The 25,093-nt window shown below is 34.0% G+C and overlaps 1 protein-coding gene across 1 annotated transcript; it reads left to right on the top strand.

Annotated features, from left to right (window-relative positions):
• The first annotated feature begins 175 nt into the window (after nt 1-175).
• Pgm2a (phosphoglucomutase 2) lies at nt 176-25,088 on the top strand. Its single transcript, XM_076117945.1, has 12 exons — nt 176-466; nt 4,034-4,201; nt 8,816-8,907; nt 14,593-14,838; nt 15,261-15,480; nt 15,870-16,054; nt 16,400-16,599; nt 17,050-17,171; nt 17,623-17,799; nt 19,163-19,262; nt 21,266-21,419; nt 21,881-25,088. The coding sequence occupies exons 1-12, from the start codon at nt 398-400 to the stop codon at nt 21,972-21,974; spliced, it is 1,827 nt and encodes a 608-aa protein (XP_075974060.1). The 5' UTR covers nt 176-397; the 3' UTR covers nt 21,975-25,088.
• The last annotated feature ends 5 nt before the right edge of the window (nt 25,089-25,093 follow it).

Here is a 25,093-nt window from a genome sequence, read left to right as displayed (position 1 = left end):
AGTGTATCCGAAACGCTCAGCTGTTACTGTCAAGAATGTCAAGTGTCAAACAGGACAAAACAAAGATTGACAATTTAAGTTTTGTTCTGATTAAAACTCTATTGCAACGTGTTAAAGACTATTTTACAGTTCTTGTAAGGCAATTTAACTTAGTAATTTTACTTGACTATTGATCAATCGTACTCATTCTGGAAGGAGCTTGTTAAATCATCAGTTTGTATCGCATTATCAGTCAAATTTTGTGTTTAGTACGAGTGCCGGCGCGCCGACCTCGCCATATCGTTACTAAGGATTAATTTCTGGAACTGTTGCCGGCAAGATTACATTACTTTCTTTGTTAAATCGAGAGTTTTATCGTTTTGAAAGACAAGTCGTTTTAGTCAGAAACTTGAGTAAAATGTCTGTGTGTAACAGTGGAGACGTGAAATTAGATGCCGCAGTGAATAACTGGCTGAAACTTGACAAGGTATGTGCTCAAATTATTGTACTAATTAAAAAGTTATTACTTTGTCCTTGACTTATTGCCGCCGAATGACTTTAAAAGTAAAACTGAAAGTTGTTCATGGTTTTACTCGCAAGTTATGACCTATATTAACTCTAAAAAGTCGTAAAAATCTATTATTAAACTGTACTGCATTACACAGACTCATTAAAACCGATATTTACAAAATTGAGGTGATGTTTCCTGCAGTTATGTAGATAACAAAAACATAGGTAATGGTTATTGTTGTTATTATATAATAAGTTTTCATTATGTATGTATAAAATCATTCAATGACTAATGTTTTATATGACCTCTGGCAATACAAACTTACAAAATGATTTATTTCAAGGAAAACATTAAAATATTACATACGTCAGAGTTTTTTATATTAGGTATAGTATGATACCTCTTGTCATAAAGCAAAGTTGGTAAACAACCATAGAGTTAATAATTATTTGTAATATTTCTTAAATAAAACTAAAAAGCTATAGACAAAGAATAGTATATCCATAGCGAAGAGAATGCTCGTACTAGGCTGCTTGTTTACAACCAGATTGAAAAATGCAATCCAATTGAAAGAGAAACTGTATTTTATGAGCAGATAGATTGTCAATTAACAATAGAATCAAATGAGCCAACCTTGAATGAAACACATTGTGCTGAAGTAATTGCATCAATGTAATACCACGGACATATTACTCTTTTGATGGAACTCAGTTGCAATTTATGTAAAAATACAATTACAGCTTTTATGAAGCTTGATTATGTTTGAGATGCTATCCAAATATTTTTTTAAAGCAGGTGTTTTCATACTCTGGTGATGCAGTATATTCACATGTGTCCACTTTAACACTGCCCCCGGGGGTGACAACTGGGAATTTTCTTCCTACTTAGTTATTTACTTTTATACTATGACATAAATAAAATAGATGTTTATAAGAGAAAAGTTAAACATATATACGAGGCTACCAAAGGCTATGAAAATCTCAATAGACAATTTTATTCCTAAGCAATGTTTTGATACTAAAACCCACACAACATTATGTATGTGTTTCTCAAATAAATAGGTAGGTACTAATAATAATTGCTCCCAATAATAACAAGATCTGTTTACTTAACATAAAACCTTGGCACAAGATTATGTACAGTGCTTATAAATAAATTGTTATATTGTTTTGTACATATTTACTTTGCCACAAGTATTTGTGCTTCCAGTTACACGGTCCAGTTCTTTATCAGCTATTTACAATGCACTTTTGAAATATCAATGTTGCAAATAATTTTCAATTGAAATAGTGACTTATTTAATTTTTCATTTAAGATTATAGTAGATTATTTCTCTGTCGTCTAGGCAGTAGTGTATACGACTGCCGATCACAAGGTTTGATTCCCGAGTGGGCAAAGTGCTGTTTTCACATAAAAGTATGTTATAATATTTCTCAAAACTTAGTAGTCCGAAGTATGGTGACCTGAGCAGTAGCTCGATTCTCTACTTCTATCGGCTACCGACAACCGGCTTGTCATCGAGAAATTTCGTAAGAAAATCTGATCAGGGCGACTAACGGGCGTCGTAGGAATGGAAGGCTTTCTCTCGATACTCGACAGTACAGATTATACAGAATTGCGCTACAATTTATAGCAATAAGCTAGCCCTATTACATGCGACTGTATTGGCATAACAGTCGTGATGTTATATTTGTGTTTACTAGATTCTTAAAAAGTACTAGACACTTATTTTTCCTTTTACGTAATAATCAATATCATAATGATATGATGATACACGTAGTTAAACGTCTCATGACGTCATAGTTCATGACATTATTAACTAAGTTTTGACATAGATAGCACATTACTTCCTGCTTCCTACTTAAAATAAATGCATTTAGGTACCTAGTTAGGTTTATAAATAACACTGTTTTTTATGAATCCGACTGGCGAACTATTTGAGAAATTTTGGTTAGTAGATGTCGTTATTCTTATTGAGAACTGAATGCTATGACTGCTGCTACTCTTACATTGAATAACTTCACGCATTTAGGCTCTATTCTTTGCAATCATAATTTAGCAATGCATTGCATGAAGTAATGATTGCAAATAATAGAGCAGAGGTATATCCGGGTTCCTTAAACAGCCAGCCGTTTCTGTAGCTTACCCATCCCTTTTTAGAATATAATAGGACATACAATAACATATTAGTTAAGTCTTAGTAAACTTAATTTGGAAAATCATCGTGATTCTCACGAGGTATTTAATTAGTTTGTATCACTCAATCAGAGATAAGTAAGGTAGGTAATTACACTGTGTTATGACTAATGAGACATTTAATTGACATGTTACTATTCTTATCAAGCATGTTAAGATGTGGTACATCGGAAGTAGGTAATAAGTACTTCTGTCCATATGTCCGCTAGCCAAAGGTCTCGTGTTCTATTCCCGGATTAGGTTATTATGAGGTTTTCACAACATTAGTATTTATTGCATGGTGAATGAAAGATGAGGTCACATCTCATTCAAGTTTTTCATGCATTGTGAGCCAGGATGATGAAATAAAGTGTACCTGTGTATCAGTTTGTATTACTCATACTTTTAGCTAATATAAACTACTAAAACTACCTATGTTTTAATTGAGCCTACTCGGTTTCTTTTGTTCGAAGTTTAGTTGAAAAAGTCGATTGTTCGATAACTATCATTTTAATAAATCGATTGTTCGATTCTTTTGTTAATGAAAGTATGGTTTATGTAAAGGTTATTTAGAAGATTTTAATGTCAAACAAATTTCGTTTGAAAGAACTTGGATATGTATAAAATCATGGTAGAAATCATTTGAAATTTTGTGCGCAATTTTATTTTCGTCGAGTTATAATAGCACATTGGTCCGTTTCAATGAAATTGACCGTCGAATATCCCTCGAGAGGACGTTATGCTAAACGGTCATTGTAATAAGAAACATGTGCAAATTACATGCACTATAATACAGTCTATTGTATGAAATTCCTGCTCGTGACCACAAATAAACAGTGCGGTAAATTCCGCTATAATGTGCTTGATATGTGATATAAACAATATATAGCTATTTACTATTTACTAGGTATTTAGTTATGTATAGGTATCGATGACCACAACTTAATAAGATGAATTCTGTGCTGTTTTTAGTTCGTACATACCTTTGCGAGGTAGGTACCTACCTATTTAGAATTATTTTGAATCATTTGTGAACAGTTGTTGAGTTGTTAGGTTAGGTTAGGTTCCCGATAAAAACGGGACCCTATTATTGAGACTTCGCTATCTGTTCGTCTATCTGTCACCTCGCTGTATCTCATCAATCGTGATAGTAGACCATATTATTGATTCATTAGTGATTGTTATAAGGTGCTATGTTTGCACTAAATGTAAATTTCGATTGAAATGTTTTACGGGAGCTTGTAGTTTGACCAATATCGTGAAATTGATGACGTCAGAAGCTTTGGGGAAGCAGGCTTGAGTTTTTGTAATTAATATTTTCACCAATAAATAAAGAATATCTTAAAAATATTTGCTTTGTTTGTGCAGAATCCAAAAACCCGCAAAGAAGTAGAAGAAGACATCGCGAGCTCAAGATGGGACAAGCTGAGAGGGACCATGCTGCACCGGCTGAAGTTTGGCACGGCTGGACTGAGGGGGCCCATGACTGCGGGCTACAAGGCCATGAACGATGTCGTCGTGCTACAGACTGCACAGGTTTGAACACATTTATAGTAGCATTTTTTTTAACTAGCTTCTTTCCAACTGCTGATCAAGAGTTTCCTCCCGAGCGAGGGAGGAGATAGGCTATAATCCTTTAAAAATCAATGTTTTCCATGAAATTCAATCGCCGTAGCCGAATATCAGCTAGGAGGAAGATTACTAATCGTGTAGTGTTGGTTTACTGAACAAAATATTACGTCTCTTTTGAGCATTGTTAAAATATATATTTAGTTAATTACTTTGCGTAGATAACCAACGATGATTTTATAGGATTTGCATGTGAAATACGGGTTTGAGAGCATGTGTTAAACTGACTATACAGGTGCTTCTATATTTAATAGCAATTGACGGCATGATTAAATGGATGAAATATATTGTGTTGCAAGTGGCATTCTATACACCATCCAAGAGTGATATAGATTTTATTAGAATATGTGGCTAGATTTGATGCAATCAAAGTCCTTAGTCCATGGTCAAGGAGTTACAATAAAATAAATAAGATAATGTTTTAATTATCTTCAGAAACTTATCTCGTGCGACCAGTTTTTTTTTACTTTTTTGTTTTATAGACATTAATCTTTGTACTGTTTATTATATTAATTGCATTGGGTTTGATATAATATCGGAATATGCCTATTTTGAGTTGAGAAAAAACAGCTTTTTGATGCATGATAACGTAAATCATGCATAAATCAACATCATATTTAGGTTAATTCAAAGTTTTAAATCGCGTAAAAATTTTGACACTTGCTTACACATTAGTAATCTTGTTTTACTGCTAGATAAAATATTATGTCAATAATATTTCTTGACCAAGAGTGCTGGACTGGTCCCACAGTAAATCACCTAATTCTTCAGAAAAAATAAACTTTTTTAAGGAGAAGAAAAAGATAAAAAAAATACCTGCTTATGTGTAATTCTTACAAGCTATTTAATGTGCAATTTCAGCATGTTCGAAGGAATGTTATATTTAGTGCAATTTTAGCATTGGTGGGAGGATTGTGAAATTTAGAAAAAAATAATATACCTAATTCTCATGAGTAACTAATAATGGATGCAGAAAAAACAATAACTGGAAAAAAAATACAGCCGTATTCCCACCGTTAGACTTCCAATATTTAATTTAAAGTTTTAATCTAGCAATAGAAATGGGTAGCTAGGTACATAGTGTTGCAATAATGTCGTATTCCCGGTAGGTTTCCAGACGGATCAATATTGGCACAAAATGGCCGCCGGCGGGGTCGGGGTTTGGTCCAGACATACCTACAGTTATACGGAGGATACATCATTTTAGAATCGTTAGGGCTGTCGAGTATGATTAATTGAAAGTAATTTTAAAGTAATTGAAATTATTTTCTAACTGTAAAAGCTGTCTTGCGGGACGCGAACAACCGTAATACTACAGTTGTTTTTCAACTGTTGTGTTCAAGGTTAGTCAGTAGTATATTTTGTCTGATACGATAGTCATCATCATGGCTTAGCCTTTCTTCCAAACTATGTTGGAGTCGGCTTCCAGTCTAACTAAGCCACGAGCTCCTCTTTTGTATCCTTGTCTAATACGATAGTAAAATATTTAAATTATCACAACTTTCTTTCTTCCCAACGAAAGTAAGGACTGATCCTTGAAATCATATTCTCATCACCACTCGCTGGTTCTACGGAAAATTTGTCGTAAGGACCCAAACGACTACAAAATGATTTTATTTGTGTAATAAAGATAATGAGCTGGTCAATGTAGCGAATAACATTATTTTATTTATTATCATTAAAACACAAACTGTAACTAAACAAAGTGTCCCACAAAAACATATTATTATCTACTATCCAGTCTGGGATATATTGGGCGACAGCGGATAAGATCTATAAAACCTGTTGTTCGCAACGCACGTAGACTTTCAGACACAACAAACCGTAAAACGAAGTCATGTCTCTTCTATTTTGTTTATATATTTACTGTCAAATTACATAAGCTTAGGCTTGCTTGACACTGGTCATGACAGGAATTTATTAAATCATATAATAACATATTATTCGTACAACATATAAACTTACTATTCAACTATTAATTTTCACGAATATTTAATGTATTATGTTGTATTTTCTAAAGCCTAGGCTATATTTTTCAACCCTAATAACTCAAACGTGCCACACCCTGCCTCCCTTATACAAAGCCCTATACCTAAAAGCAAAACGTTGCACCGAGTGAAGTTAGCCGCAGTCTGCATCTGCAGTGAAATATGGCGGACCTCACCCTCCTGCACTTCTCTCAATCGGGTCGCAATCGGGACGATTTGCAGGTGTGATAAATTGCCACGGACATGGAATAATAGCCCACCGATTAATGATCTCCACTCAATGCTTGATGTGATCACCCATTAGATATTTTCAGTATTAGCAAGGTCGTGTTTTTTTACGTAAAACCACGATGAATAGAATATAAACAAAGTATATAACAGGAAGTATGTGTAGTTACTACAACCTTTTTATTCTTGAAGGACTATATGTTCCTTCACCGAAGACCCGATAAAAAACTTTACATTAGAAAAAAATACTTTGAGCATATATGGAAGAAGTTGTATTTATTCGTTATCCATAACATTCGATAAGAGATTTATAACATTTTTAAGTTCATTAAGCCATGAATACATTATAAATTTTAAAAACCCATAAACTTATTTCTTTACCTGAAAAAAAATATTCTACACTAAACACGTAGACTATTAATCTGTAATCCTCCAAAAGAAAATTATCCAGTTATCTCCTACATTCGACCTCTATTTCAAGACAATCCATCAGCACAATTAATACACCCGACAAATTGGCACTCCAGATTAAATTGTGAACCCTAATACACATCTAGTTAAATCGCACCCCTGTAGCGCTGGCAAACTTGAAGTTAGGTACGAACTTATCGATTTCCACGACACAAAGGGTCGAGGGGGGAGCCCAGGCTAGGCTATATAGGTGCTCTAGGGTCGCCGGTGGCAGGGCAGACGCAGACCAGAGCTGGCGAGAGGCGGACGGCTCTTCAGTAAAATTCTGGGGAAATTTTCCACTCCCTTAGTACAATGAGGGGTAATAATTCTTCATCGCGCTGGCCTCATAGAAATATGGGTAAGATTTTCTTTTTTATTATTACTTTTTTTTTACAGCCAGTCCCGATTTTGCTGGTCGCCTGTCTACAATAGGCGAGTATAATTAATTTTAATTAACGCAGGTTGGTCGGCTGCCGGCGGAGTTGCAAATTGATTGATCTCTTTTGAATAGCGTTCGGGCAGACATTTTGGGTTGAGAATTTTGGTCGCGTATTTTCTTTTGTTCTTGTTGTCTGAATTTCTCCTAGGTTTCAGGCGGGGCGTTGCCTGTTGTTTAGCAAATCGTTTGCTGAAATTAATTAATAATCTAATAATTCGAATTTAGCATTTTATGTCGGATTAATTTCCTTCGTCATATGCATTTGGTTTTTATTTCAAATACTATTTTTTAATTTGTATAATACGGGGTGTCTTCCTTCGATTGAATTAATCCATTTTATTTAAACACTGCTTTGCGTAAACACGTGTGTCCATTTTTACATAGGCCCTTAATTCCGCTTTTAGTAATGACAGACAGACTGCTCAATTTGATAAGATAAAAGTAATTGACGATAATTCGAAAAAAGTTAATATCATGGATCATAGCTGATCGTAATGATATAATTTATGGGCATGTCTCTAAGACCGATTATTTTACTTTCCTAATAAATCAGGTTCAAAGCATTACAAAATTCGGTTTTTGAATGTGCTGTTTATGCTCGCGACTGTGTTTCCGAGCATACTAATTGTACTAATTTTCAAATTTCAAACCAATTAATGACCTAAATTAATTTGAACTCATACTTATATTGACTATTCGTAGGATCTTATAAATGCAATGCGAAATTATCCCAAAATTCTTGTAAATTGTTTAAGATCTAACTAAGTACAGATTTACATAATATTATGTTTGTATCTAAAGCATTGCTATTTTTATACACCGTACAAATTAACGGGTTGTCTGGTTTTTTAAATATTTAATCGCGTTGTAATTACATAATTTACTCAGATATTTTCATTGAAATATAACAAAGCATACAACAAATCCGACGTTTGATCTTACAATCAGTAATCGTGGGTTCAAAATTAATCCCAAGTTAGGTTTTACAATTCTATTTCAACACCCGTGCAATTAAAATGGCGTGTCGGCAATATTTCCCCCTATCCCCGCTTGCCGCGTCCCACGTCACTTGTCACAAAAAATAAAAAGGCTTACTGTCCTTAAATTATTTCTCTTAAAAAATCATTATTTCGTCAAATACAACCAATAACCATGTAATAATGCCTACATTTTTAACGTTTTATCGAATATTAAAACGCTTTTTATTTCGAACTTATTATAAAAAGCGTCTAGCTCTCGATAATTATCTGACCAATCACTTCGTCCTATCCTAATAATTTCGTCTTTAATTTTAATTAAGTACTGATTTCGGCTATTTATCGTAGTTTGAAAGAGCAAAGGTTAAACTCCAAAAATACACAAAAGCTTGTAATAACCAAAGCTATAAATACTAACATCAGTACTTGTCTCCAGGGTCTCTGCTCCTACGTGAAGAAGGTGTGCAGTCAGAGCCAGCTGCACAACGGCGTCGTCATCGGCTTCGACGGCAGATATAACAGCAAGAGGTGAGATGAAACACAATATACATACAAGGGATCTGGATGAAAGAGGTTGAGATGATGGATGAAAGAGATGAAAACACACATTATTTTATACAAAAGTTTTGTGGGAGAGAGGTAATAAATGAATGGGATTAGTGGGAAAATCATACAGGGCTTTTAAGGAAGAAAGATATGGTTTTGTATGAAAAAGACTCGTATGTATAAAAACACAAAACCAATTAATCTTACGTACAGAGGTTTTGTGTAAGATAGGTAATGGAGGTGATGGATAAATGGGATGAATGGGAGCAACATACAGGGCTTATAAAAGAGAAAGGCATGGTTTTGTATGAAATAGCTAAAAATACCTGGATGAAAAGGATTAAAAGGAGAAAAATACGGGGATTTTTGACAGAAAGGTGATGGATGAAAGCGATTAATAGAGTAGAACGGCTTTGTGCTATTGAAGGGATAAGGATGCTGGTACTCATAAGAAAGAAGATTTGGATAAATGTGAAAGTATTGCTACTGTTTTTTTGCTGTCAATTTTCCTTTTATGTCAATGGAGAATGTTACTAGGTATGCCAAATCGCTTTAAATTTTGACACAGTATAGCCTGTATGTATACATATAAACTAGTTTTTGTTTTAGTCAAAAATACCAAATAGTTTTGATTTTTTAAGCATTCAAAGTTTCGAAAAATATCGAGACCCGCTAACAGCCGCGTGAGCGGCTGTGACGTCATACTACATTACCGCGCCGCGCGGGCCGCGTCCCGCTTAGTATTAAGTCGCCAATCGTTGTTGTAGGTGTAATAGATTGCGTAGTATTTTGTTGTGTTTTCGTCCGCTTATGTACAAAATAACTTATAATAATAGTAAATACTATTCGATTAATAAAATGGATAAAGGATTAGAAAAAGGGCAATCGGATAATCTACTTAAAATAAATGGAATAATGGTTGCGAATTATTTGTGAAACAAATAGAGGTTTTGTTGCCTCCGAAATCCTACTTCATATTATAAATGTGAAACTTTGTGAGAATGTACATATGTATGTATATCATTGTATGTACGTATGTATTATGTATGTATGTATATACAAATGTATGTATGTATGTACGTATGTTTGTATATGTATGTATGTATGTACGTATGTATGTATGTACGTATGTAAGTATGTATGGATGTTTATTACTCTTTCACGCAAATTTGACTGAACCGATTACGATGAAATTTGATATATAGGAACCAGAATAACACATAGACTACTTTTTATCCCGGAGTTCCCGAAGGATCGGGATTTACGCGGGAAAGGTTTCCATGCGGAAGAAGTCGCGGGCGGCTTCTAGTATAGGTATTATACATATAAGTAATATGTTAGATATTTACGATCACTGCATATTATAATGAAACAATTTTTAACCGAAATAATCGCGTACTTATTGATTTTACATTTTTCCTGCCACAGTAAAATCAATAAACTCGCGATCAATCCGGTTAGAAATTGTTTCATTATAAGATGAAGTTATTTATTATTACTTATATACTTACCTACATAAAATTTAATTACATTTAGGCACAACATATGATTTCCTAGTATTTGAATTGGACATTTTAAAAAGTATTTAGGTATAATTTCAACGCACCGAGCGCGCGACCGCAAGCGGACTGTGTGAGCCAGACTGAGCAAGAGTAGAGTGACGTCACACCGTCCCCGAGAGCAAGCGTCGTGCGGTTACAACTTGTTTTACTTATAAATCGGAAACTAATTGAGATATCGAAGTAATTCTTTCACTAGTATTTTTTATTTTTAAGAAAGAATAAGGAGTGCTAAAAATCAAAATTTGTTAACATTCTCCATTGTATTTTGAGAGCGACGGCGAAGGCGTGGTATTTAAGATGGCTGCCGATGGGTGCGGTACTTATAGATTTAATTAAACCGGACAAACATAAAACAAAAATAAAAACACAACTTTTTCCTATACAATTATACTAATATTATTAATGCGAAAGTCTATCTGACTGTCACGCCTTCAGGGCTAAATTGCGGAACCAATTAAATAAAAGCATGTTAACAATATTATTAAAGACGGGAGCAAATACATATTTTTTGTCTAAAGACCGGAAAATATGAGAAAGATAGTTAGCTCGCGAAGGAAGCCGCGTGATTCAGTTAAAAATATCTCACAGTGTCTACTCTTTAACAAAAATTCTCACGTTATTCCCAACGTTCAGACCCACTGAAACGTAATCTGACATCGTAACAGAATATCAGTTAATTAGACGATAAACCTTAATTGCGTCAACGTAGATACATAGTTGCGAGTTGCGAATCGTTATCGTGTGTTATCGTGATGTCATGGGTCGGTGACCTTTTGATATCCATGTTTATGTATTGGTCTTTAGATAAATTGACTTATTACTGGTATAGGTCTGTTATCCTATTATATTTCTACGTAAATGTTTTAAAAGAAAGCGACTAAGGGGTCTGAATTCCTCAAGATCTATGCTTTGCACAATATGATCTCTTTGTTACTTAGCGTACAAATAAAAAAACTACTGGATTTATTTTCATGCGTTTAGCCGGATCTATCTATCCTCCATCAATTTCGGCATACTGACGGCAACACATAATCTAAAGCAGGGGTCCCCAACCTTTTCTTAGTCAGGGACCACTTTTATACTATTCTTGTTATCAGGGACCACTATGTAAGTGTATTAAAAATAAAGTGTAATAATCATCCTGAAAATTTAAAATTTTAAAATTATTTGCGGCCCATATTTTGACTTCCGCGGATCACTGGTTGGGAACCACTGGTCGAAAGTAAAGTAAGACTGGCTGTCAGATTCAAGACAATGGTAACGACTGTCTAAGGTCTTTGAAAAGCCCCTCAGTTCAACATGCTTTCCGAAACACGAAGAAACTGGGTATGTTTTATATGGTCACCCATCCATAGAACAATCTCGGCCAGAACTGCGCGGCTGTTGTTACTTAACTCCGCGAGCTCCGAATAAATACTTAGTTGTTACTGCGATGTTCAAAAGATCGATTAAGTACCAGTTTTCCCACACCTCTCCGCTCATACTCTATTAACTATATACAGTAAATAGCTCTGATTATCTAAAGCGTAGTCAGTAATGTAAGATTACTTCGCTAAGTGCGTTATCACGATGCTCTTTACACAAATTACGTAACGAAACTACGTAGGTATATTATTGTAATATACGCTGTTGGTAAAGAGTAATGCGATTTTATATAGGTACTGAATTATAATTGACGTGACGTTTTATTGTTATTTATTTTTTATAACTTAGCAAGGTAAAATATCGCGAAATAATCTGTCTTATAAATCTGAATAAAAAAATCAAGAAGGAATAATTATTTATTAGAAACAAATATTCCTATACAAAGTGACAAACGCGTACACGGGATTTTCGGAATCTAAAGAAAAAGTTGATCGTACTCATGTATCACTCTTCTGTTCTGTTTTTCTTCTGTCAAGTTTAGAAAACTTATAATTTGTCTCGATTGTTATACTAATCCAAGAATTGTCTCTTAAATAATAATTTAAAATGCTTATAAAATATGACCACAAGGGCATGCTTCTTAAAGTAAGCTTACAGCGTTCAAACTAGTTTTGAAAATAAATACTGACACATATTAACCAGCTGACCCGGCGCACTTCGAACCGTCCGTCATTCATATTTTTGCCGTCCGTTGCGCTGTTATGTTTTACGCGTACCTATAGCAAACATTCCGGTGATTCATTTTTACTCGTATACATTACTAGCTGACCCGCGCAACTTCGCTTGCTTCACATAAGAGAATCATAATTTTCCCCGTTTTTGTAACATTTTTCACTGGTACTCTGCTCCTATTGGTCGTAGCGTGATGCTATATAGCCTAAAGCCTACCTCGATAAATGAGCTATCTAACACTGAATAAATTTTTCAAATCGGACCAGTATTTCCCGAGATTAGCGCGTTCAAACAAACAAACAAACTCTTTAGCTTTATAATATTAAGTATAGATAACAATATATTTCAATAATTCATCCTGCAATTACGTAATTTGAGGTAAATGGGTGCACAGTCCTAGATTCACAAGTGGGGCTAAATTATAGCCTCTTAAGTGATATTGTTGCTAATGTGTAGGTCATTCGTAGGTGCACTAGGTTATACTAGATAACTTCCTTCATATTACTGTATCTTAAACTTAGTGATTTATACTGTCATGAAATACCTACTAGTATTATTGGTATATTGAGATAGATGAGTATAAGGGATCATTATAAAAATCTTTCGTATGCGTATGCCTAACTTTAATTCATGGACCCATAATACAGTTTTAGAGTTCATATAACAGTTTTTTGTCATCATTAATTACGCTGTATTAATATCAATGATCTAAATTAGCGGTTAACTTAAGAATGTTTGGGGATTACTCTGCATATTTGATTGTATAATTTGGTTAGGTAGGTAGGTATTATGATTGAACTTTTAAAAAAAACTTTGACAACTTTAACAAATAGTTAAACAAGCAAAGTATTATGTACCTTTTTCTCCTGTAAATTTTAGCATAGTCGGTCTACTTTTTTTATTGCATGTTCTTAATTAAATGTTATCGTGTCGTTTACTTTTGAATGGTGGTAAAGAGAAACAAAACTTAAAAATCCTTACATTCCATTTAATTTTACCACAATAAATAATTTCAAATGGAACCATCTGTAGCTTCAACTACCTACTAAAATTAAGACATACATTATCACATCTCTCAATTCACTCTCATTCAATCTTAATTCACATGCCAAAAATTAATTTAAGCCAATAAATTCGCTTAACAATTTCTATGAACAATTGTCACCAGTTATGCGCATACGCCCTGATATACTGATATTAATCGGATCAAGCCTGTTGCAATTGGAACGTGTCTTCAATACAATTGTTTTGACGTTTATAAGTATGCATCTGTGCATCATTTATTTCGTTGGAGATCATAATAATATTTTATTAGCTCTTGCTTGCGACTTTTCACGTGAACTATAATAGTTGTAAAAGATTTATTTTTTATTTGAATCGATCACGTTCTTGAGGCATTTCTGGGACAAAAACTATCCTAAGTCCTATTTCGGGTCTCAAACCTTTGTTTGTACAAAATTTCATCCAATCCGGTTTTGTCCCAAGTGGTTTAGGCCCGAAAGACGGACAGCGTTGCTTTCGGATTTGTAATAATATATTTAGTAGGCATTGGTCGCAAAGTCGAGCTAGGTGACTTTTTACGTATCTGCTAAAAAAAATAACTTCAACCTTTTAGGTATTTTGATATTCATTGCTTGAGTCTTTCAATTGCCACGATCTTTTTAATTTGATTTTGTTGATTGATGATATTATTGATTGCACATACCGTGATTATTATTTTCTCCCTTTCGTTCGCGCGTTCTCCAACTACATTTTAAAGTAGCCCTGTTACCGTTCATTCTCTTCATTCGTTTAAGTATTCCTATGTGCGTATTATCCTGCTAAAATTTATTTGAATTAGTGTAGCTTCTGAAGCGTTTTAGACCGATACAATTACTTTCGCATTTATAAAAGAAGGTATCACTGCAAGACAAATGGAAAAATAAACTGATAAGCAATATTCCAATATTCCTAATTGTCAGAAAACATTGCCTATCAGCCCATCTACAAAGCAACACTCCCTCCACAGGTTCGCAGAACTAACAGCGAAGGTCTTCATCTCATCATCAATCCCGGTACACATATTCTCAGCAGTATGTGCCACGCCCCTCGTGTCGTTCGGCACTATACTCTACGGCGCGGCCGCAGGGGTCATGGTGACGGCTTCACATAACCCGAGGGAAGACAATGGGTACAAAGTGTACTGGGGTAACGGCTGCCAGATCATTACGCCTCATGATGATAATATCTTGGAAGAGATTGAGCAGTGCTTGGAGTAAGTATCTTTCGAATGCTTGATTTTTTTTTGTGTTTTCTTATGGTTAAAATGGAGGTCATATTTTTTGAAGTTGATGCAGGCACGTAAATCCTTGATCCAGAATCTTTTCTTATAATATGAGGAAAACCAAACGAAAGTGATGTTTCTTGAAGTTTGCTATAGAGAATTTTTGATAATAAACTCTTCTCATATGAGGAAAACCACAAATTATCCATGGCCCTACAGGTAGATCAATACTAATATTCGCATTTCGCTATTTAGAATTTTTCTGTTTTCTGAAAATTAAACAGTCACAATATGTGTGTGATCCTGATCTTAATCCTACATTTCTTTTGTAAGTCAACAAATAGAATTCAAGTCTTCTCACTGCCAGAAGAGAAAAAAATCCAGCGTTACTAAAAAGTCTCCTTTCTATCCAGTATCCCAGAAGACCACTGGGACATTAACGAGATCCGCGCTCACGAGCTGCTTAAAGACTGTCAAGATGAAGTCACCAACAAATACCTGGAGACGATCATTAGCCTCAGTCCTGATATCCTAGAAGATAACAAGAAAGCCGCCATCGATGTGGTGTACAGCGCTATGCATGGAGTCGGATACGAATATATACTGAAGGCGTTTGATGTGGCTAATCTTAAGGTAAGAATACGAGCTAATTTTATCAATTCTTACTTGTACTTCTTGATCATCTTCTAAGAATAGGTCTTGTCTTATAATGTGGTATATAATGTGCCATATAGAATAAATAGGTTATTAGATATTATAGGTAAAAATAGGTATATTATTTTCGTAATGCATACTCGTAGTTCAAACATGGATATATCGTTGATTTTTTTCCAACGTTGGACTTTACCTTCCCATGCTTAGGGGATTCTGCGGTAAACTTCTGGATTGAAGAGTTGGTTTAATAGAGGGAGTATATTGTCACCTTTTAATAGTGTTTTTAAAGAGGCTACGTCGTTTCCAGAAGCCTTTCTTTGTCGTTCTAAAGTCGGCTGTTATCTTCAATGGTAATCTTTTTTATCCAGGCACCAATTAGCGTCAAACAACAACAGGATCCGAACCCAGACTTCCCTACAGTGAAGTTTCCCAACCCTGAAGAGCTGGAGTGTTTGGAGCTGAGCAAGAAGCTGGCTGAGGAGCGTGGAGTTAAGCTGGTGCTGGTCAACGACCCCGATGCGGACAGGCTGGCTGTTGCTGAATATGATGACAGGTGAGGCAGGCTACACATTTTAGTGGAAGGGATCTATTACTTTTTTGTCTTGTAAATCGTTAACGTTCGCAACAGCAAATAGCATTATATTCGGACTTAGTCTACTTACGTTATCTTCCGATTTGCAGATAAAAATGAGAGATTTTCCCGTATGCAAATACCACCAATTTGCAAGTTCCAAATGAGGATCTTACTTTAGATTTTTATTCAAAAATAATAATTTTCCTATTCTTACTCATAAAGATTTTTAATTTTAAATATTTGTTAGCGACCAATATGTCTATTGAAGATTTCCTTATTGTATTTGTGTTAAAAAACGGAACTCATCCCAAAATTTCCCTCCAGCACAAAAAGCTGGCACATATTCACTGGCAACGAGATGGGTGCTCTCCTCGGCTGGTGGCTGCTGCAGCAGTACTGCAAGAAGAACGGAGACGACAACGAGCTGTACATCATGGCCAGCATCGTCAGCTCCAAGATGCTGAAGACTATCGTCAAAGGAAAGGGAGAGTTCGTTGAGACGCTCACTGGGTTTAAGTGGATGGGTAAGTTGGGTTTCAGATTGAGTTAAACTGGAGATATTTTAGGTAATGAAATGCTGTGTTTATGTAGTTGAAAAGTTGTCTGAGGAATATTTTTTGACCATTTTATGGGTTCGATAAAAATTATATTTAATTCTTATACTTTTGTGGACGTGGAGAATATTTTGCTCATTATATCAAAGCATTTTTTTTCTGTTTTTGCCTTATAATAGAAGATTTAAGACGAATGTAATATCATCGCGTCTTGTCTTTTACAATCATGTTCCAAAATATACTGGCCTACCATACCCCGGGCTGCCATTTAGAACACCGTCAGCAAATTTGAAATTCTAATATTAATTTTCTCAAAACGGGAATTGAAACCAAAAATTAAAGGTTGCCAGACTATTGCACTTCAATTAAAAGTATATAGGTAATCAGTTTAATAGCTTTAACGTCGTTTATTGTTCTCAGGTAACACAACCCTACTGTTAGCACAAGAAGGCAAGGTACCGCTGTTTGCGTTCGAAGAGGCTATCGGCTACATGTGCGACCACAGGGTGCCTGAAAAGGATGGTGTGTCAGCCGCTGTACAGGTTAGTATTTAGATAAAACTATTTTCTCGTTCTTTGATGTTATTACGAGGATTTTTTTAAATAATAAAACGTCTGGACAATGTTTAGTTAAACTACAGGTCATCTACTAAAAGTCAGCATTATTTACAAATCGAACAAACTGCAAGAATACTGACTCAATTATCAGCAAGCTTAGAAGGCGTATCGCAAAATCACAGGCAACATTATCATACTTGAAGAAAAAAATATTTTTAATTCGAGACAAACATAAGTAAAATAGAACACTAAAAACGAAGAAGCCGGTAAAATATCAATGAAAAGTAGTCCAACACCCAGTTAAATAATCTCGGCTTGTAAAATTCTTAGTTAATACTCAAAATAATTAAAATCTGTGAGCACCTGTCTAGATGCTCATAGGGTACATGTTGCACATTTAAATCCCTATCACTAAAGTTCCATCTTCATCCCCCAGGTGGCATCCCTGGCCTCCCACCTGTACTCCCGCGGCTCGTCGGTACTGTCTCAGTTACACGCGCTGTACGCCCAGTACGGGTACCACGTCACACACAACAACTACTACATCTGCCACCAACAAGCCACCATACAGAAGATATTCAGACGTATCAGGAACTACACCAGTCCCGGAGAGGTAAATATTTGATTTCATTGTAATAAATACTTAAATTTATTCTTGTTTTTGTGTATGTTTTACCAGGTGATGGTTGTTTCGCGTTTATGATTATAAAAAATATATTCTTGTTTTATAATATTGTACCAGCTGAAGGAGATATTTTTACATTTATTATAATCTATAGTCTGTAGTAATGTTTAACTTGCTAAGAGTGATTGGTATAAATTATAACATGCCATGTTTATTTTTACTTGAATAAAGGGACGTTATTATTGTTGTTAACACTAACTGACACGTAACACACACGTATAAAGTTAAATGGCCTAATTTTGAATTAATTTTGGGCAAAAAAGACTACCTATTTTAAAAGAAAGTTTTAATTTCGTCTGCCGGAGATAAGCGTCCGCGTTTCTATTATTAATCTAAATCATTAAAAACAATCTATAAACTAAACCATAATGGCTAGTAACTAATTGACAATAGATTATTGGAACTAGATTTTGATAAAAGCATTTATACACTGAAGAAAGAAGACACTTACACCATCGATTATGAAAATCTCAAGATTATTTCAAGACAGTCTTCAAGCCTGTTCATTTCGTTGCCCGTGCTTCTTCCACTTTTGATATTTTCTACTCAAAAGTTAAAGAAGCAAGGATAACGCATTGGGCGCCCTCTACACTACCTTCAAGAAAATACCATCTTTTACTGCAAGCATTGGTAAGAATTAAATTTATATGATGACATGTTTTGATTTAATTAATGACAAAGTACCAACTCTCCTAACAGCCAGTGAGCATTACCTTCATTCAATCGCAAGCACTACTGGCACTATTCATCATTAGATTATTATTTTTTTTATTATAATGTTAATGTTTGTTATCTTACAATGTTCTATAATTAATGTACCTATAACTTACATGTTTAGTATAAATATACTGTTAATGTAAGGCGGTAATAAATAAATATTGTAGTGCGATTTTTTTACGACTATCCAGCCAACTATCAAGAAATTAGTCAGCGCTCCTACCGGATATTTCGTGGAACTAAATTATGCTGTGTAAATGCCAAATACTCGATATGATAGGGATACTATAGTATCAAGCGTAGAAAAACTGCGCTACATGTCTTCAGTGAACTGTATTCTGATTGTGAACTAGCATTTATTAAGATTTTTGATACTTTTTATTTATAATTAATGTATTTAAACAATCAAATACTCGCCTTATGTATTCACGGATACCGCTCAGATTAATTTGTTATATACTGATTTACTTCTCATAGCTTTCACCACGTTTATTAGTTTACGTTTATTAATAATGTGTTAGTGTTGAAAATATAGTTTGAAACTAAATAATTTTAATCATTTTATTTATTCCAGTATCCGAAAAAGGTGGGATCGTGCAACGTGGTGTACATAAACGACTTTACAGCGGGCGTTAAGATACCCGACGAAGTGAACGGAGAGGGGCATCATTTAAGTAAGTTATCCTTTATATACTAACTTGTATTGTATTATAAAAGTACCTAATGTGATGTTCCAATTTAAATGTATGTATTTTGTATGTCTGCTGGCCAGCGGGATTATCACGTATCTCAGTTGACAACTAGTGAACGTTAAATTGATAGTCACTATTCAGTACATTGCTGCTTTGACGTAACGTTTTAATCACTACAATCTACGGGAGAAAACAATGTACAGCAGGCTTTCAAATAGTTTTCATGAGGTACGTGATGGCCTCCGTACTCTGTTCAGAAAGTTGACTAAGTTTTGTTATAACTCTGTCTTTTAAAAAATGATTGTATCCAGGAAGTATTTGTATAAAAAATCTGATTTTTCGATACTGCCGTATCGCATTCGTATCGAGTGATTAAAGATACTTTTTAAAAAATATCCAATTTTCTATTCGATAGTTACTCGATAGTCATAACATTATCATGCCAACTATTCGATACAAAAGCGATACGACAATACATATTGTATTTGTTTAGCAATAGATCAAACTACTCGATAGTCATCATCAATGATACTTATTTCGCAATAGTCCACATGGGATGCAAGGAGACGAAGAAGAAATAAATGCAGTGCCGGTTCCTCGCATACCAATTAGGTAGCATCATAATTGGTATGTTAGGAACTAGTGCATGTACTCTCACAAACAAGATTACCTTCAAACAGCCGAAGAAATATCTATTATTTAATTGTAATATTGCCAGTTTTACATCTTACGAATAAGTACCGGATAATGTACCGATAATGATAGAAAATATATAAAACAATTGCGAGTCAGAATCACGCACGAAGGCTTCCGTCCCAAAAAATACCAAAAAAACACTTTTATTGTATGGAGAACCCGCTTAATTTTTTCTTTTTAGTATTTCTTGTTATAGCAGCAACGAAAATATATTATTTGTGAAAATTTCATCTTTATAGTTATCACGGTTTATGAGATACAGCCGTGGAACAGACAAACAGCGGAGGCTTAGTAATAGGGTCCCTTTTTACTCTTTGGGTACGGAACCATAGTAACTGGCATTATTGCACCTTGGCGGAAGCTATCCGATATTTATTCGTAAGTTGCGAAACCCGACATTATTGTATTGTATTTTCGTAACTTTTAAACGTTCGCGTTGTATGTTTATTACCTATATAACAGAATACGGGAATTGACGCGAACACGCATCAGCCTGCGCCCACGGCGAGTTGAACTTGCGGCGAAACGTCAGAAATTTCAAGGCAAAATGCGTGTTCTCGTTACTTCCCGTATTCTATTACATATTCTGTATATTTTACTATCGTATTTTAATCCGGTTTTTGTTGAAAGATAGGGTGATTCAAGAGGAAAGCTTTTGTGTACAAGTTGTAAAGGCATTTTTGGAAAATAACTGCTTAAACCGGGCGAAGCCAGGGCGTGCCGCTAGTAAAGATATATTTTTATGTATGCATTAAGGACTACATCTTCAATGTTCATTTCGTTACCCGTGCTTCTTCCACTTTTGATATTTTCTACTCAAAAGTTAAAGAAGCAAGGAAAACGCGGTGAGCGCCCTCTACATTGCCTACAAACAACCATACACTGAGATACTGGTAAGAATAGTCTATCAGAATTATTGTTCTGTTTTATTTTCTTAATGAGAGTGTATGTTTCAAAGCCGTCAGCTCTCGACAATTTGATGTTGGTGACTTCTTTTTACAACATAAATAATTATTATTTTCTTAATTTTCTAACCAATTTCAATATTTTTTGCAATTCTGTAAAATTGCCTCTTATAAATTACTTGATTGGTATTGATAATTTATTTTGAGTACTTAATTATATCCAAGTAATATTATTCCCCGTCTATCCATCCTGAATATATTTTAATGTATTTATTTAAACTTGCATGCTGTAATGACGAAATGTGTACTGCTCCTATAAATTGTTTTTAATATTTTTAATTATTACCACATTTCTGGCAAATACACGATTATGATTATATACAGAGGTCCTGGGCACGGGTTTGGACAGAGACTACACATCAGGAGAGATGGTACTGTTCAAGTGTGACAACGGACTGAGCGTCACGATCAGGACCAGTGGCACTGAACCTAAGCTCAAGTACTACTCCGAGCTGGTCTGCCAGGCACCTACTAGGAGGTAAATATACTATAATAAAGATGGTCTTTATGTTAGAGGCAGTAAAAATTGTAATGAAAATATTTCAAGGAATCGTTAAGACTCAAACGTTTGTTTGGGAAGTTAGAAATTAGTAATTGTAGCCTGCAGTAACGGGAAAATCCAGTAAAAACCAATGAAAGCGCGGTAAAGATACTGTGAATAATATTTAAACTAAACCTTAATTCCTATAACATGTGGAATAAAACAGCTTGCCATATATCGAAACGATCGAATTTAACGTTGACTAAGCTGCGATATTTTAAACCACATGTCGTTGTTTTAAGGTTTATTTTCAATTGATTAATTTATTACTTAAAGAAAATCGTGTTGTGCAAAAGGGTCTTTGCTTATTATGAAAACTCGTTACAAACATACATTATGCTTTTGTATATTGCATTAACTGCAATTAAAATACCTGAACCATTTTATTTTTGTTACAGTGAACAAGAAGTAATGAACAACAAACTCAAAGAAATGGTGAAGGAATTCGTGGAAGAATTACTTCAGCCCACTGAAAACGGACTCATCGGATAAAGTACTTCATAGATAGATAATATTAATTGTAGATTCTCCAGTGAAAACTCATATATTATTCCTTTATTTTACTTACTTTGTGTGAGTTCCAGTTGCTATTACTTTCAAAACTTTTTTATATAAAAAGCTGTGTTTTATATGAAAAGGTTTGAAATAATTAATTGATTCGACAATTATTATGTAATTCTCAAATCAATTAATTATTGATAAGGTAATATTATTCCTTTATATTATTTTCTTTATTCATGTTACCAGTTGTACTTGTTTTGAAAACTTTTTCATATAAAAAGGTGTGTTTTATATGAAAAGGTTTGGAATAATTAATTGATTCGACAATTATTATTTAATTCTCAGATCAATTAATTATTGATTTAGTAATATTGTTACTTTATCCACGCGAGTGCCAGTTGAATTTACTTTCAAAACTTTTTCCTATAAAGAGGTGTGTTTTATAAGAAAAAGTTTCGAATAGTATAATTAATTGATTAGACAATTATTGTATAATTCTCAAATTAATTAATTATTGATTCAGTAATTGACTTACTTTATTTACATCAGTTCGAGTTGAATTTACTTTCAAAACTTTTTCCTATAAAGAGCTGTGTTTTATAGGAAAAGGTTTGAAATAATTAATTGATTCGACAATTATTGTTTAATTCTCAAATCAATTAATTATTGCTTAAGTAATATTATTCTTTCTTTATGTGAGAATTAGTTGAATTTTCTTTCAAAACTTTTTCTTATAAAAAGGTGTGTTTTATAAGAAAAGGTTTGGAATAATTAATTGATTTGACAATTATTATGTAATTGTCTAATCAAATAATTATTAATTCGGTAATATTATTCCTTTATTTTTACTTAGGCACTTTATTTATGCGAGTTCCATTTGAATTTACTTTTTCATATAAAAAGGTGTGTTTTATATGAAAAGGTTTGGAATAATTAATTGATTCGACAATTATTGTCTAATTCTCAAATCAATTAATTATTGATTCGGTAATATTTTTCTTGAGAGAGTTTTCGTAATTTTTGTGAACAGTTGAAACATATTTTAAGACATTCCAATTAGGCACTATCACGGTCAGTGAAATTAAAAACTCATTATTTTATTCCACTCAATTTTTGATATCGATATATTTTTTAAACTTTGTATTTAATAAGTTATTTAAATGTTACCATTTAGGGACTTACACTTTGTATAAATATTATAGAATTATCAATGAGTGTTACCATGTTAAAAATATTAATTGCAATATGAGGCGGGACCTCTAATAGGTCAGTGCTATAATTTATTTTTATATAAACTAATCTGACATTCTTATTGTTGTTTTTGGAAGCCTTTTGAGTGCTTATATACCTCAATAGAAAATACAGTTTCTACCACTTATCAGTACTTTAACATGCCACAGGCTTAAACGATATTTTATGTAGTAAGGGCAGTGTAATTTTTTCCTTTGAATGCTAATTTTCCCAATTAGAAATGTTTGTGCTACGCCCAATATAAGATTTTCACAGCCAACCTTTTAAAAGTAAAATTTTAAATATAAGTAATTCTTTCATTTTAAATTGTGTACCAAAGATGTTTGAAATTATTACGTTACTGTGATTTATTTAAAAGACATCATGATGTAGTGAAATAGAGGTATAAATGTATGGAAAAACCTATAATCAAAATATTTTTGAAATAAATCTGAATGTTAGGCACTTGTCCCACCGCCAACGATGAACGAGTAACGAGTAGAGCTAGAATTGGAAACGAGTTGACGAGCCGCGGGGAGCGAGTGCGTAGTTGCGGTAGTTGTGTAGCTCTGCTACAAACGAGTGTGCGAGTGAGGCGAGCGATTACTCGCATCACTGTCATCATCGTAGAGAAATTACAGCTGGTTGCTCTCTCGACGTGTGTTCTAATCGCGCGGGTATCGCTGAGCGATTGTTATCTTTCATGGTTCTGGTCGCTTAGCAATAGACTAGTGAAGAGAGTGCTCGCCGTCAGCGTGAACAGTCAGCGATCAACTATTTGTATATGTGTCTCTTTTGTTTACATGGAATACATATCTACTATACGTTTCTTGAACGAGAAAATAGCCGATAGTTTGTCGTTTTCTCGTCGGCGGTGGGACAAGTGCCTTAGTACTAGAAAAGAACTGTTAACTGCAACTTTGTAGGTCTCTATATTTAACACTTTAGCTGCCAACAAACTAACTTAGTATTTTTTTTATTCTCACTTTACTTAGGCTGTTACAAACGTACGAACTACGTCATAACCACAAGAGTCATTGCAATGTGACAATGTGTAAGTGTGAGCGAGATATTCCGATAAAATAACGTGACTTAGTTCGCACGTTTGAAATGGCCCGAGTACAGTAAGTTTTTTGAACTCAATAGATGAGTTGCTGGCAACGAAAGTGTTAAAGAAAATAATCTTATAATATTTAATTTTGATGTGAAATTAAATTATTATTATTTTGTATGCATAAAATTCCAAGAAATTGATGTAAAACGTGTAGATATTTAGGCAAAATAATGTGTATACGTACATTATGTGCTAATAATTGTAGTTACACTATTAGATAATACGCACAATTATTGGAGATAGAATCAAAAACTGATTTAAACTCAAATGTAAACAAGAAATAAGTGGTAAGCCATCAGTATCTATCACTAAGAGTAAAGGGCTAGTTTTTCATCTGACTGCATAAAACATAATAATCATGTCTTATGCAGTTAGACTGAGCGCCGACCTTAATCAAAGTATACATAAAGACTTTTAACAAAGCGTCTCGTAGACAAAATTGTCTAATACTTACAAAAAGACAGACTTGACTATGTTAGACAAATCTGTTTTAAGTCAATCTTGAGTAACTAAGGTCTACGCTCAGTAATGAAAAATAATTGATAAGCGTCTTTTAAAAGCTATAAATGTATACGCACTAATATGCATAGGTCAGGTGCATCTTACTGCATATACATTTTCAGTTGTGCATTTTCAGGTTATATATCTACTGTTTAAATTGCCTGAAAACGGCCTGCATTTATAACCAATACATACCAATTATACCAATTTTATTATTTGTGTCATCGAATAACATTCGACAATAAAACTATTCGTAATTATATTT

The sequence above is a fragment of the Anticarsia gemmatalis genome, chromosome 9 (assembly GCF_050436995.1).
Source record: "Anticarsia gemmatalis isolate Benzon Research Colony breed Stoneville strain chromosome 9, ilAntGemm2 primary, whole genome shotgun sequence".
NCBI lineage: Eukaryota > Metazoa > Arthropoda > Insecta > Lepidoptera > Erebidae > Anticarsia > Anticarsia gemmatalis.
The sequence above is the reverse complement of the archived record's forward strand: the minus strand, read 5'-3'. Positions and strand labels throughout refer to the sequence as shown.

What these genes read in the sequence shown, in the direction of transcription:
- Pgm2a (XM_076117945.1), top strand. Translation starts at nt 398, where the DNA reads ATGTCTGTGTGTAACAGTGGAGACGTGAAATTAGATGCCGCAGTGAAT. An exon ending in GGCAGATATAACAGCAAGAG is followed by an intron (nt 8,908 to 14,592) that starts GTGAGATGAAAC and finishes CTCCCTCCACAG; the next exon opens with GTTCGCAGAACTAACAGCGA. An exon ending in CGGAGAGGGGCATCATTTAA is followed by an intron (nt 19,263 to 21,265) that starts GTAAGTTATCCT and finishes GATTATATACAG; the next exon opens with AGGTCCTGGGCACGGGTTTG.